This window comes from Saccostrea echinata, unplaced genomic scaffold, assembly GCF_033153115.1.
Source record: "Saccostrea echinata isolate AGI-Se365-2 ecotype Australia unplaced genomic scaffold, CSIRO_AGI_Sech_v1 ptg000006l, whole genome shotgun sequence".
Classification (NCBI taxonomy): domain Eukaryota; kingdom Metazoa; phylum Mollusca; class Bivalvia; order Ostreida; family Ostreidae; genus Saccostrea; species Saccostrea echinata.
In genome coordinates this window covers 7,640,112-7,656,579 of record NW_026889755.1, presented here as the reverse complement: position 1 = coordinate 7,656,579, position 16,468 = coordinate 7,640,112, and the positions used below count along the sequence as shown (strand labels likewise).

Here is a 16,468-nt window from a genome sequence, read left to right as displayed (position 1 = left end):
GAAGCTCATAATTTGTTCAAAGGTTGTTTTTGACCTTAACATAGGTCATTTAGGCAAGTTCAAGGTCACTGATATAATAAGTGTAAAATTCAAAAAGGTCTAGTCGCCCACGTAGCGCAGTGGTAAGAATGTCTGCTCTAGAGTCGTGGATTAAGGAGTTGATCCTTACGTCGCAGGTTCGAATCCCACTGTGGGACACAGAGACCGATCCTTCAGATGAGACTGTATAAACTGTGGTCCCGTCCGACAGTAGGTGCTAGCACGAAAAAGATCCCTCACTCTTCAATGGCCATGAGTGCCGGGTATAGGTCAAAATTTGCAGATCTCCATTGGCCAAAAAAATTCTCGAGAGGGACGTTAAACAACATACAAACAAACAAAAAGGTCTATAATTTTGTAATAGAAAAAATTGCATGCATTTGCATTTCACTGAAAGGATGATAAATATATCATCCAGAGTGTGTAATGGCCTTGACTTGAATTCGAGGTCACTTAGAATATGATGTTTTGGATGAATAGTCTGAAAGAATGCGTGACTGAGAATTTTTTATGTCGGTGACATACAGATGGTGTTTGCTCTTAACCAGCTGCAGAATGTGTCATGGCTTGATGCAAGGTTATTTGGACAAGTTCAAGTTCACTGACAGGGGAATTTTACATTCTTTTACTGTCTTTCTACTGTTGAAACATTGCAAGTTGATGCCCCTTACAGGATTGTTTATAACCTTAAAATGTTGCATGACCTTGACTCAAGGTCGCTATGTTCTGTCTGCTCCGACGGAAGACCTATTCGTTGCATTGCAACGAGCTCGGCTCTAGTTATATACCTTTTAATTGTTTGCCGATTTTTTTAAAGACACATTTTGCAAAGATGAATCGACGGGGAACCAGGAATGACTTTATTTTATTGGCTAAAAACAGTGTTATTGCTTTATTTAGCTATGATTCATTTGTTTTCTTTAACCCTGAATATAAATTACATTTGAAGCATCCCAAATGTTCAATACCTTATTTGCATAAAATCTCAAAAGAAACGGATCCATTTCCAGATCAACGAAAATCTGATCATAAATGTTTTTAACCTTAGGTTAGGGAATGATAAACATCCGATGTCCATATATTATGTTTCTCTGAGTGGCACCAAAAAAAAAATCATCGTCGTTTTGCCATAGAATTTAAAATTTAAAGCGTACACAAATATTGGGATTTCCAATGCGTGAGGATTTTTTTTTTTCAGTTGATCTTCATATTGTCCTGCTGAGAAATTTGGAAATTTTCTGGGTGGGTGTAAATACAAGTACAAATATTAGAACATGAAATAAGCATTAAAATTACTATGCTAATTTTATGGGGATTTGCAGTCAATACGGGCTGTATTATTATTCAACCTGGGGTCCGCTCCAGCGTTTATATCCTCTAATATGATTGGACAGCTTAAAATGGCCCATAACATCTTTTATCCTTTTACAAATTGGGAGAATAAATTCTATAATTAGCCTTCTTTTTCTACATGAGTACACTTATATTTTAGGTGGGGTGAGGGGTCAAGTTGAGAAAGAGGACCGGGAAAAGGCCAAATATTTTTGACCCAAACTACGTGGTCATAATATGCACAACTTCATATTTTTTACTACAATTGTAATTGATTTGTTCGCCAATCATTATAATCAATGTATATAACAGGTAAAAGAATTTTCTCAGTTGCAGGAACTTGTATCCAATCCCTTTGTATTCATCATGCAGTAAAATATGTTCTAGACAAGGTACAATTTATCTTTACAGTGAAAACAATAAATCATATACAGTATAGGACTTGTATTAGTTGGTCCACAAAACTGCATTATTTATCTCTCGAATAAAACTTTATTTTAAAAGTTAAAGTATTTGAAGACTTCTTTCTCTCTCTTTGGGTAGATGGGGGTCGGGGTGGGGCTTTAATCCCGTTTTCAATTTTATTGCCAGAGTACTGAGTCCCCTTCTTACTGATGGTATTGCTCGTGGTACAGTAAATATTGACAGGTATAAAAATGCCATCCAAACCCCAAGAATGACAAACTCGTTGATATCGAAAACAAACAATGAGCGCATTTTGGGGGAAATACTGTTTGTTTTGAATTCTATGTTCAATGAACAAGTTCAAACATGTTTCGCTTGTACAGCTTAATCGTGTCTGGGCTTGAAAACGTGTATCGGCTAATTGTGTCACTGGGGAATAAAAAATCCGCTTCGATCGATTGAACTGATAAAAAAGGTTAAAATCTGCACAGGTAAACGACGGTTCCCAATGGTGACATAATTTTACAAATCTTTTTTTTTTTTTTTTTTTAAATTTTGTGCCATTTTTGGATTGCGAGTTCAGAGCAGGTCGACTCGATGACGCTGTCCTCTGAATGTTGTAAATTTTGATTTGAATTTAGTTTGGAATTTTAAGTAAAATAAAACATTTCTTATAGGAAATTTTGTGTCTCCGCCTGAACAGAGCGACACTTAGGAATCACCTTGCCCGGCGTCTGTCTTGTCACACCCTATTTCTTGAGAAATGTTTGAGGTTACGATGTGAAATTTTGTTCATGCATTGCTTGGAACAATGGCCTTTGTAAATTACCAGGGTTACCAACCAAGGGACCTTTGACCTTGACCTTCTTTTCAAATAAATACACCATAGTGCCGATATACACGTATTCTTTGAGATCTGAGAGGTAGGCTTATCCTACTCAGCATGCACACTGCTTGTAATGGGACATTTTTGTAAAATACCAGTATTTTACATGTATTTCACTTGACCTTTACCTACTTTTTAAGAATACTCAATTACTCCGAACCATTAATTTAACTTACCGGGTATGTCTTTTGAATTATAAAAGCTTTGGTTTGATCACGAGTATTTATAACATGTTTATGACCTCAAGATACTTTACTTTCAAACTGTACACTTACCACAAACTGAACTTTATGATTGCATGAAAAATAAAATCGGGATCGGTATACTGACTTGCCAATCGCATCTTTTCGGGAATTCCCGGAAAGCTCGAAAAATCACAGGATGTTAACATTTTATACAAAATGGAGTCACTTCCTATTTATCAAAGTATTGGATAGACAGAGTTGATTGTACCTTCTACGAGGGCCGTCTAGTAAGTAACGGTACAAACGGATTATCATAGTAAATGAGGAAGGAGTCATTTTTCACAGTCATAAAGTTCTATCTAAGAACTCTAATCACCGAAAATTGCATGCTTTTTTTCTATTGTTATTCGCAAAGAAATTATTTTTAAAGTAAACATGATCACTTCCACTGTGTTGAAAACTGTTTAAAAATGGTTTCTGCCATGAAGATGAAAATGAGAGCTTATGTGATAACTGCGCTTCATAGAACTCGCATGAAGGTATAGTTTTGATATTTGGAAAGACTAGCCTTTCACGCAGTATAGTGTTTGGATGGATTTACAAATTCAACTCTGCTGCAAATAACTAAAGAGATGTTATAAGGAAATTTTGAAGAAAGAAACACTGACAGATTTCCCGTAAATACGACCCTCGTATAGTATTTTATTTGTCTTCAACTAATTGTTTTTCTTCATAAAAGAAAAAAAAATTGTTTTCAGGCTTCTTAAAAGATTTTTTTCTGTTTTGTTTTATCTTACCTCTTTCTTTTTTTAAAAATTGATATTAAAAAGTATAATTATAACCGTTACTATATTTTATGCAAGATGAAGAACATGTATGCACTCTCCGGTGTCGGGGGGCAAAAGAGAACTAAAATTACATATATAATTTCGTCGATATTGAAGGATAATCGAGAAAAAATAATGGTTAGAGTACATTTACATATACTTATAAGTATTATAATTCCAACATTATCAATTTACAAAAAGTCCTTCCCACTGCAATAAAAGAAGCAATTTATAAATCTCTGCATTAAAAAGAGTTCATAGAACATCACTCCAAATTGAAAAAAAAAAGTTTTACATATAAACAAATAAACCAGTTCCTTTAAACTTTTAACCAATACGTGACACTATAATTTGGAGGGGAAAAAATCAACCTTTTCATTAAAAGAACACATTTAACATCGACCCTGCTCTAATGCTTTTAATTTAAACCAAAATTTAATCTGCAATACATTACTTTCTCTTAAAAATGGATTTTTTTACTACTGAAAAATTACTAAAAGCCATTAATCTGTTACTAGTATAATTTCAGACAAGATCTCAAGCGAAACGAGATAAGGAGTATATGTATATTAAAATGTTTATATAAGGACATTAACATAAATACATAAGATTGTAATATCAAAATTTGCGAGAAACAACTTACTCGTTAAGCATTTGATGAAATTTTGAGTTTTCAATTTCTAAAAAGTTCACTAGGAATGTTATAATGCTTTCATTTATACAAGATACTTAGACTGCTCTATTTTAAGTCTTGGAATTCCCAGAAATCTTTTACATGTTTTAAGAAACAAGCAGTGAAATAGAAAAAAATATCAAGGGCTCACTTGCATGCAATTTCTGAATGAAAAACTATGAGATTCGTGCAGATTAGTCGCCCGCGTGGCGCAGTGGTTAGAGCGTCTGCTCTAGTGTCGCGGAGTAAGTAGCTGATCCTTACGTCGCAGGTTCAAATCCACTGCGGGACGTGGAGACCGGTCCTTTGGATGAGACCGTATAAACCGAGGTCCCGTGTCGCAGTAGGTGTTGGCACGAAAAAGATCCCTCACTGCTCAATGGTCCTGAGTCAGGCTGAGTGTCGAGCATAGGTATAAATTTGCCTCCCTCCACCGGCAAGTGGTGGCGTCTCCATATTAGAGGGACGTTAAACAACATCAAACAAACAAACAAAAAAAACAATCGTGCAGATTATCATCATCATTTAACATTAGTTGTAGCATTCATCATTCTCTGATCATCATTACATCATCATCAACGTTATCATCGTCATCATCATTGTTGTCGTCACATAATCAATTTCAAAATGCTCATCATTACATCATAATCATCGTTATCATGAATCGCCTTTTAGCATTTTACTTCATTCTTATCATCATCATAATCTTCACTATAATCATTCGCCTTCACTTCGTATGTAAACTATAGACGATCATGACACATAGACAACAGTGGTAGATTTAATAAAAGTGGCCAAAATTTCCCCCCTTTTCCATCAACAATACTGAAGAAATTATTATTTTTGAAAAAAATTTAGAATGCATTGCTGTAATTGTTAAGATACGTACACCACAACAAACCACCACAATAGGTGCTTCCTAGATTGTCAACTTTGCCCCCCACCCCCCCCCCCCAAACCCAGCTTAATTGGTGGATCCAAACCTAAAGAACACAAAACTTTATCAACACCAGTTTTTTAAATAACGAAAATGTAATGATAAATGATGGCATGGATCCTCCATTTTGCAATAATTGCACGAATATTCATTTATTTTGCTACTTACATATTTCATAACTTATGTCGTTTACTAATTATTGAATTAGAAATTCATATGAGTACACGACAATTTAATTTGTCATGTAATCATTTTCAACTTTAGATTGAAAATTAATAAAAGACACTTATATACATATATATAGTAAATCTAACATTTTTTTAGTTTGACTTTCGTTGCAGTATATCTCGAAGACGGAAAAAAAGATTTGTAATACTTGAGTGAATAACACTACCAATGTCTTTAAACTTTGAAAATCAGTGGCTGTAAATATTTACTGCAGTGAACCCCCAAAACTGTCCCTTCCCTTAACCCCCACTCCACTGTATTTGAACATCGTCAGTCCCATTTTCGTCCCCTTTACCTTTGATATGTCCAGCCACTGAATCATTCAAAAATATTGGAGGAAGATATTTAATTCCTTAATGTGTATAATAGGTGTAAAAAGCTCGATTTCCTGACCGCACGTACATTGTCAGTTTTTATTAGAGTAGGGCGTTCTATACCTCATGTGGAGTGCGAGTTTTCACGGATTCACGCCTTTTCATCGAACGAGGCGTATCCCGGTATTGTCTGACTAAATCCCCACGTACTTCTAGCTTTTTACGGTATACTGTCTAAAAAAAGAAAAATCGATTAGGAAGCTAGTGAATAACTGTAAAAAAAAAATTAAATCCATGAAATTTAAATTTCCCCAATACAGAGAAAAAAGATAAACGGTTGTTTTATAACTGTTCAGGTATTTCGCAGAATCGTTAAAGAAAATCTCTCTCTCTCTCTCTCTCTCTCTCTCTCTCTCTCTCTCTCAACTGCCGGTTATAATACATTTCTTTTGGTGTTGTGTTTTTTGCTTGTTTTTTCAATTTTTTTTTCTTTCTATCTTACTTATTTTTGCTGCTTTATCAGATTACACCATTTGTTTTCTTTGGTAATTTGTAGCAATAAATACCCAAAAATAAAACCAGGTATGAGTTCTATTTATATACCACATCATGCCAAAGTAATCCTCTGTGTGAAATTTTCATTTTCTTAAATCTAGTACATGATATAACATCTATAATTTCTTCAAGGCCAAACAGTTTTATACACATAAGCATAATACTTGTTATGGACAATTTTCATTCAATATCAATAAAGTATATGATACATAAGCAACCAAAATTTCATAGACGTATTTTAACAGTGAAAATGCATACGCTCTTTGATCATAGATTTTAAGGCATAAGCATTAAAATGATAACTTCCATACTAGGCATTTTTATGAATGTATTTTTTATATTTGAACTTATATTTTAATATTAATAATCTGAGAAATTCTTCAAAATACTGAAAACACGAAATATAACCAAACAACATTTAATTACTATAAATTCTACTAATGATTTTATGAAGCAAGGGCCATATAATTTGTGGGAAAAGGCAAACATGTATAGAAAACCACGCACTGGAAAAAAGGATCAAGCAACTATGAAATATTACTGCAGTTAAAATCGGAATAATGCACAATATTTTCGTTAAGCTTTGCATTCAGTAGTACAATATTCTTTTAAGAAATTCATAAGCTATGAAATAGGATTTGAAAGAATTTCGTGAGAGAAAATCTCAAAATGATCTAAATGGGAATTAACTTTTGAACACAGAAAGCATAAATATTATATAAGCAAATTCTTTTTATTTGCTTATTTATGTCAACAATGAAAGACGTGACATTATCTTTAAGTGTTTAACACAGAAAGTGTAAATTCGCAACAAATCATTACAATATTTTCGATCAAGAAATTCGTTTTTTGTGGGTGGGGGTAGGTTTCCAGGCTGCATTAAGCACATTTGTTTTTTTGTTTTTGTTTTTGTTGAATTGTTAAAATTTTATTTCAAATTCATGTACACAATATATGTATACAATATATGTATAATATATGTATATCATGAAATACGTGTACATCAAACATAAACCTCAAATTCTCTCACATCTTATACACGCAACTCTGCTTAAGTACATTCGAGTCCAGCAAAACCTTTGTAAAACATAAAAAGCAAGAAAGAGAATAGGTATATTTATTTGCAACTTCAAAAAAGTGTTTTTCTTTGATATGCAAAAACATGCAAAATCGTCTCCATGAAAAATTGTTTTTTTAACATTGAGTGCATTCTTGCGGGTTTCGACATGAAAAAAAACTTGCAGAAATTAGCACCGAAAGGGAATTTGAATTCAATACACCTTTGGACAGAAAAATAGGTCGAAGACGCTTCACAATCTTTAACCGCAATCAATGTAAGATTTTGCTTGTCATGACTCGTGAAAGGTTTTTAAAAATATGTAGTTTTTGAAAATCAAATATTTCAACAGTTCTTAGTGACAAATCAATATTTGTGTATGATTTTAATAGACTGGTTACGCCTTTTATCCGCTTGGGAAAAAATAGTACATTCCATTTAAAAGATTCGCCCCAACAACACAAGTAGTACGCTTTTAAAATTTTTGACGGACAATCTCTTCAAACTTTGTTTGATCAAGGCTTACTTAAATTTCAAAATGTAAATAGATCAAAATAGTCTTCGACATGGCTGAATTTATCTTAATCAATATGCGAAAAGGGCGGTCCATGGTAACAAACTCTTCTCTATCGACCAATAGAAGGCGTTTACCCGTTACCAAGTGGGCGGAGCTTAGCGTATTGTTTCTAAAGAGTTGATGGACGTGTGTAAGTGCGAGAACCGCTGTGTACGGTTGACTGATTCCCGGATTGTGTGTACCCACGTGGGATTTATCTATTACAAGGTACATAACGGTTGTTTTGTATTGCTGCACGAAATCTACCTTGACTGGGCATTTTAAACGACCGGATCGACATTTTACCGTTATTTGTAAGGTTGGCACGCACCCATTCACAGGGATATTTTATTAAGAGAATTTTAACATTCATGAAATGGATTAAAATGCAAGTATTATGCAGACTATAGTAATTTTTTGCAAAGAATGCAAGATGAAGTTCCATTTCAAAGGTAATTATAATTTTACCAAAAATATATAATTTAAAGTGTTTACTTGTTATCTTACAATTTGTTTTTGCACTTGTACACAATTGTCATGAATTGATAGCCAATTTCTTGAAATTCAGAAAGTCTTAAACTGGAGAATATTAGAAAAAGGCTATACTCATCAATTTAATTAAATTCCTTTTGTAATAATTGATTAGTAGTTGTAATGCAATATTATCAATCAATGCAGCTATTTAATGTTTTTCATATATGAGTGACAATATTGCTGTATTTCTGTAATATAAATATTACGATATGCATTTAAAAAAAATACTTTGAATATTTTTGTTTTGTGCTTAAATACACATCCAGAATATCTGGTGTTTATCGCATAAGGTCTGCACCAGCTTGTGCAATGCTTTATGCAGAAGCATACCGTACCAGGCATCGTGCGCGCGACTTCTTCATTTATATATGTGCATACAGATGTTCGTCTAAATAAGATCTTAAATAAGATTCAGGGACAAGATAATAAAATGATATTCCCGTTATGTACGAGAATCTCGCCGAGTCACGTTACAAGACAAGTAATAAATAAATTATATTTTTTTCTTTCAAAAAAATTCCTGAATAATAATTATGCACCTGCCGTCTAACACGCGCAATAGATATCATATATCATATACCAGATGTAGCTAATACACATAAAAAACGGTTAATAGACCCTCTATGTCGTGTGCTTCGCCGATCGTATAACTGAATACGTACCCGTTTTCGGCGTCGGATGAAAAACCGGGCAATTATCAAACTCCCTGAGATGGCATTATCAATCTTAAACAGATAATGTTATTTAAATATTTGAAATGCAAACTGAATTTCAAAAACCGTGGGGTTGGGTACATTTCAATCTTATCTTTGGTCCCCGTTCTTATATATCGAATTACATTCTTTAAATATGTTATCTTATCGCTGCCTATACGAATATGTAAATGCTATCTAAAAACCCATTTCGTGTCTCAAGCTTTTAAATCAATATTCAAATTCGAACCCCCGTTATTTTCTTATCATTCGTCAGGGGGCTATGTTATCTGTATACCTGTGCCCTCGTGGTGCGCGGGTGCGATTTGCTTGCATATTGATTTGGTAACATAAAAACAATATCAAAGTCAACTGTAAATAAAACTGTGCTTAAAGTGAAGTGCACCCTGTCCCAATTGTTTTGCAAAGCCAAAAATAAAGAAATCCTAAACCGTATCGTTTTTCAAATCAGTTTTCGAATTCAATGTATTTCCATTTTTTAAATGTCCCGAAGAAAATCTTTTAAAGAAAAATGTAGCTTTCATTTTTTTTTCTTTTAGCGTAATAGGTTTCAACAAGTTGATTTGATTCACTCAAGGACATAATAGCGCATAATTACTTATAGAGCATCGATAGCAGTTCCTTGATAAATGACGCAGTGATTTAAAAGACTTTCTTCAATGGGTTTTAATTGATGAATCCGATTACTTTTAGCCCCCTGATTTTTTAACACGTAGCAATACGTAATTCCTTTGAAAACCTCGTTTGAACTTGTTTTCAATGCAATCTGTAATTCCTTGCGGCGAATTTTAAATCGTCTATTAAACATTTTTATTAATCATCTATTAACCATTTCTTCCCCCTAAAAACCCTCTGAAATAAATTGCATGGGTTTAAATAAAACTATTCCCATCATACAACCGAAACTAATCAGAGAAAAAATATTAAAAGGTAAAAGATTGAATTTCCAGACGCTAAGCAAATGAAAGACATTAATTTTCTCCATTTCTCCAGTCGAACGTAATAAATTTGTGCTATGATTGAATTACAGCATGTAGAGGCAGAGTAATAAATGTTTATAAAGTCTATTGATATTCAGCGACATCTCATTACAATGTATACCAAATAAACGCGACTATATCGCCCTGACTCGTCCTTGCAGACTTGGACAATTCAAGTCCCAAGCGCCGGACCCACCCGGACAATAACTCATCATCAGCGTTAAGCACCCTGGAGTATAATTTGATGACATTCCATAATGTTAGTAAACACACTCGAGACCTTGTCCTTATCATCCTAGGCTCTTGAGATTGTCTCCACTAGATGGGGCTAGAGGTCATAAATCACAGTTTTCTCACACTGTATTATCTATTGCTTCTCCGAGATCTACTTAACTCTGAAGGGTTCTACCTTTTATTATGAAGTCGGCACCAGTCTTCACCGAGGTCCGGACAACGCTTGACATGGATTGCATGCTCAGCAAAATCTCATTTTAATCGCCAGTAAATCAAGGTTCAACGTCACAACAACGCATTAATAAACAGTAAAACACAATTTATTTCCCGTATTAGGATCAGCGTCTAGAATTAATAATGGGATTTAAAATCATAATTTTTGTCCTGCTTAAATACGTTGTTTTATGTGTACACTAGGACTCGGAAAACCCAAAACTGATAAGTTGAGATGACTTTTTATCAACGTTCTTTGGAATTATGACACAATATGAACATTGATCTTCAGTCATTCATAAAGAAATAGCGAATGAACTACATTGCGGAGGAATGTAAATTTGAACTCTGATCTAGAATCGCCGGGAGTGTTACGCCGATTAAATTCATAGTTATAGATATTGTAGAAAATATGACATTCTGCCATAAACATTCTGGGGGTAAGGATGATCTAGCTCTTTAACTCTAAATTCGTTTTTTCCCCTAAGTTTTGAAACCTTTAACTTTTCTGCAAGTCATTTTGAGAAAAAGGGTCGAATTTGATGACGTCAACGGATTCTCCAAGAACGCCATCTACAAGCAAGAAAGTACTTTTAATGGAACATAAAGAAACACACCTCGGCATTGGCTTTCATTCCAAAATAGCGGCGCGTCGTGAAAATTGAAATGAAATTCTTTCAAACCATCATCATCTTTTCATTGATATGCTTATCACAAAAGGAAATCAATTACAGCACTTTTTTATTCCATATCTATACTTTTTTGAAACTAGGATCAGGTGCGTCAGGGAGGACCATTTAAATGGCTTTTATTGTGTTGTTAAAAGAAAAAAAAACCTTATAACGAGATACAATACACCAGGAATCATTGAACCTTTTTTCAATTTACATTCGTCTTTATACACATCTTTTTATGATGGTTAACGGTATATTTCCGTTAAATAACCCGTCCTTTATGAACGAATTTTTTTCATCCATGTTAATGCTACGATTGCCGATTCTCATGGTTACATAAAGCGCTAACGTGACTAATTCAAATGTAAAAAGAAATATTTACCTAAATACCACTTAATATCCATAAATTTGAAGTATAAGACGTAGATATTTTTATGTTTATAAATGGCAAAATTTATTTCGACATTGAATTACAAGGCAGAAATGAACATTTTAATTTTCTCTCGATCGTGAGAAAGTATTTGGTAATCTGATTGGAGTAATCATTTTCAATAAAGCGTTTACCTAACCATGCATTAACATTTGTAGTAATGTGGTCAATTTACGATAATTTTTCTCTTACAATCTGTACTTAGCGTAGTAAAATTCTATAAGGAATTGTAAAAAATAAAAATTATAAATCAAAGCTGTACATAGGTGTAGAGATCAAACGATAAGGCGCGAGGCATAACAAGTTTTATGTACAGTTGATCAAATGAAAGATCGTAAACCGCTTCTTTCACATAATGCATTAAGTTGAAATGTATCGTTTTAGGTAATGTGTCAAAATTATTTACTTTTTGCCTACAAAAGAAGTAAAAACATGTAGAGCTAGAGGGAGTGACTCAGGAGTTCATTATTTAATTAGTTTATGATCTCAGTTAATAAACCCTCGTATACACAGACCGGAGGCTTCTTTTCACGATAAGCCTTTTGTCTTTCCAAACTCCATACAAAAATATCGAATTTTAATCCGATTTTGACACAATTTAAAATTGGGATAAGTGTACGCTTATCCATTGTCTGTCATTGTAACGGATCGTCATTCATTGTTATTTATTGTTAACCATTCGGGTAATCTTTTGATTCATCGATAAAACATCTGATCTATAATACCCAAACCATAGAACCCTTAAGGATCAGATATCAGCCCTCCATGGATGAAATGATTAATTTTCAAGATGGCAGGCCAATTTGAAAATCCACATTTTTAGCTGTCTCCAAATAATTAGGTAGAAATATTTACATATTTCTCTACGGCATTGATAGAGCATGTGGAAAATGGATAAATTTCTCAGTCGCTACAATATAAGGCAGATTGGGACAACATATCGACTTTCGATACCTTGCATTTGAAGTCCATATTAAACAAAACGTCCTTAATGGTCCAAAAGACCTGGTCCATTGTTAGGTTAAGGATCACCTAAATGTTTGTCAATACGTGTGTAAATAATAGAATAATTAGCAAACCTGTCAACGCAGATTTTCACCTATGATGACATTTTGCTTATACTAAAGGGGACATTAAAGAATACAATGAAACCATTAACCGAATTTGTTACTAAATATCGAAAGCCATCAACATTGCTATTGATGTGCAACACATTAGAGAGCTTTCACTTAACCAGGACAATGGGTTACCTTATAAAACGTCATTTAATTCAGCCGGGTGGGGTTAGATCGAGGGGAACCAATAATTGTTTTTTATCTAAAAATAGAACCAAGGTACGGAGACATGCAATATAAAATTCAACCTGGACGGCGATATGTAAAATTCTGGGGGGAATATAATCTGCGTTCGTTGACTTAATAATCCGACTTATATTGAAATGATCAAAATTCAGCTTCTTTTCACTCCCACTCGAATTGTAATTTCAAATCATTTAAGCTTGGCCGGAATCGCTGAATAGCGTTTCATAATATGCTCTCGTAACATACAGACTTTCTCACGATTTCACATTTCTTGTTCTTTCAGTTTGACAGTTAGCATTAAGGAAGCACTATATATGTAACCCCAAAAATGGAAGCGAAGCAATCTTATTCAGACATTTCCTCACTCCTAATGGACCATCTCCAAAAACTCCGGCAGGTTTCCGGCAGAAGTCGGGAAGATTCCGAAGTTGAGCGATGTTTTCCGGAAATCAGATCGCCATTCAAATCAACAGATGGGAATCTGTTTAAATTCCCTCGGGACTATAGAGAAAATATGGAGACAAATATCAGAAACTATATACCATCTCCGAAAAGTAGCAAAACTTCATGTGCACTTTATGGAGAAAATTCAGACTGGATGATGGCAGAGAAGACAAAGTCTCGAACACCTCCTGCATCACCTGCAACACCATCTAGCTCTAACAGTGCCTTCAGATACTCTCCATCAGTGACGAAACAACATAGAATAGAAAATAAAGTGGCGGATCGAGGTCCGAATGTGGCGGGAGACGACGAAATAGTTTACTGTGTTCCTAGAACTATAGTCACGGACCTCAAATCCCAGAAAGACTGTTCCACTGTAGAACAAACTCCCACAAAGCAAAACTACGGATCTGAAGTCATCTCACCTTTTCGGAGATCCTCGCCTAGTCCCAGTCATTCGGAAGATTTGTTTCGCGGTCGTCAGTCAGACACTGTTGATAATGGAACATTTGAAGAAAGGCAGTCAGAACGTGTTCGGAAACAACTCAACTTTGATGCATGCTCTTTGAGCAAGAAATCAGGTCAGTTGATTTGAATTAAGAAGTGGTGTTATTTTCCCATTGCTTGTAATATCATTCTTCTTTAAAACAGAAGTTAATGTTCAAAACATAACATTTTCATATGACTTTTTACAGGAACTATAGATGACCTTTACTACTCGTCAGAGAGGTCCCGAAGTCCTTGTAAACGAAGGGAAGTAAATGAGGATGAGTATGAGGATCACACGACCTCTCGTCTTGTCCTTCAACTTCTGTCTCAAATCAAAGGTCAAGGGCGGAAGCGGAAGGCCTCTGACTGCTGCAGCTGTGACTGCGACTCGGAGAGTGATAGGGATAGTTTCAAAAGACAGCGAAATGGTAAATTCTATGATTAACTCATCCTAAAACACTATACTAAAGGAATTTTAATGACCACATATAATTGCTACGGGTGTGTTGCATGTTTATTAAACGTACACATATTTTTTCCCAGATTATTTTTCTAACCAGTTCCGATCAGAAAATGAATTTAACTGGAGACGATTTACAGAACAACAGGAAGTACTCCCGGACAACTGCACATGCGCACTCATGGAAAAAGAATTCCTAAAGATGGCTGAACATGCCTACAAGAATATTAGACGTCAAGACGGAAGTTCAGAAAGTTTTGTTCGCTTTCAAAAGGAACTTTCAGAAACCAACACCATCATCAACGAGTCGTTATCAGTGCTAAAAAATATGAAGAACATATGTGAACACCGCCATATTAATAAATATTGATTTTCTTTTTCGAGAGTTCACAAGATTTGACGCCGTCCAACTGGTGTGTGGTCTCAAAACCTTCGTAATATTGTATATAGTTTATTGTTTTTTTTTAAAACTACAATGTAACGTGTTCAATCAACCTTTGCAAGCCAAAGTGTTCGACAAATTTTACAATCTGAGCTATATAATTGTGTTCATAGTTTTATATAGATTATTTATTGATGCTACCAACACTGCCCGTGTATATTTTTATATGATTTTTTTTTAATCATGCGTAAATTGTATATACATTTTTGTACTTTACAGTGAACATTTTTTCATCGCATATCTCCTTTCATTGAGAATACCCACCTTGTAAATATGTTTTTGTAACAAGTCTATCTTTTTTAAAAAAAAATGTTTGCCTGCCCTCTTCCGACTCACAAAAAAAAAATGGGTAGGTAGATAGGAGGAATTTAAAAAAAAAATGCTAATATAAAAAAAAATTAAGATACAGCTGTAATTGTTGACGGGAATAGAAAAATGTCGGAATGGAAAATAAAGAAATCGTTTCATGGAGCTATAAAGAAATGTTTTGGGTGGGGCCATTTTTTCAGTCAGTCGGGAGAGGGCAAGCAAACATTTTTTTTAAGGATGGACCAATCGGTTTTTGTTATGTAGTATTTTTTTTTTCAAACATCGTGTTTGAAGTAATGGTGTTTAAATTACATTCTTGAAACATTCCAAGATGCAGATGTCCATTTTCGTCAATTTGACCTATGATCACGCTTTCTTTGTTTTCATCGCATTCTATTTGCTGCGGTCCTGATATTAGATGCGGAGCTGTGACAGAGGTCGGTTGACAAAAGATGGCGCTGTATGGCTCTTCATTAGGCTGTGATAAAAACTGTGTACAAAGATTAGAAATCTAGATGTAACAAATTAGATCTTAAAGAAGCTTCTATTAATACAGATATTTATTTCTTTGTTTCTAAAACAAAACTGTAGTTCTTAGAGTTAACTTATATTCGGGAGCACATATTCGATATTTATTTATCTATATTCTATATAAAGAAAATGATAATAATATATTATTTGTTAACATTTAGAGAGACATCTTTCCTCTCCACTCACTTGATCTTACGATTTTTTCTATTTGAATTTAATCTGTGATTTGTATATAGAATTTTCGGTAATTTATTCTCATATAATGCCTTGTAAATTATTCTATTTATTTAACACCTGCTTACCGGTTTTATCTATTTATTTATATTTCACTTTTTTCACCATCCTCATGAAAATTGATTTACTTGGTACTGTTTTTTGGTTGTTTAACAGTAAAAGAGAATAAAACAACTAAAGATTTGCTGTGCAAGTCTGACACTTTAGGGATACACGGTGATGTATGTACGAATTTTGAAGTTTGACTTTTTTCAGTGTCTTCATGTTGAATATCTTATTAAGTTGGTTGTGTTTGCAGTGGATTTTGTCAACATTTTTTTGAGTGTGGAATTTTTTTCATTTTTGGTCTCTTATCCTCCGTCCACAAAATCATACATCCAATAAATTATGTATCTGTCATATTGTAAATTTTGAATTTACCGGATGGCAGTAAATTCAAAATCTACAACATGACATGTCGCTCACATTGAATGATTTCCGGAATCG

The 16,468-nt window shown here is 34.1% G+C and overlaps 1 protein-coding gene across 1 annotated transcript; it reads left to right on the top strand.

Moving 5' to 3' along the window:
- Positions 1 to 8,306: 8,306 nt before the first annotated feature.
- On the top strand, positions 8,307 to 15,933 carry LOC133180485 (uncharacterized). The gene is made up of 4 exons (XM_061314998.1): positions 8,307 to 8,446; positions 13,357 to 14,098; positions 14,213 to 14,434; positions 14,550 to 15,933. Exons 2-4 carry the CDS (start codon positions 13,402 to 13,404, stop codon positions 14,834 to 14,836), a joined length of 1,206 nt encoding a protein of 401 aa, XP_061170982.1. The 5' UTR covers positions 8,307 to 8,446; positions 13,357 to 13,401; the 3' UTR covers positions 14,837 to 15,933.
- The last annotated feature ends 535 nt before the right edge of the window (positions 15,934 to 16,468 follow it).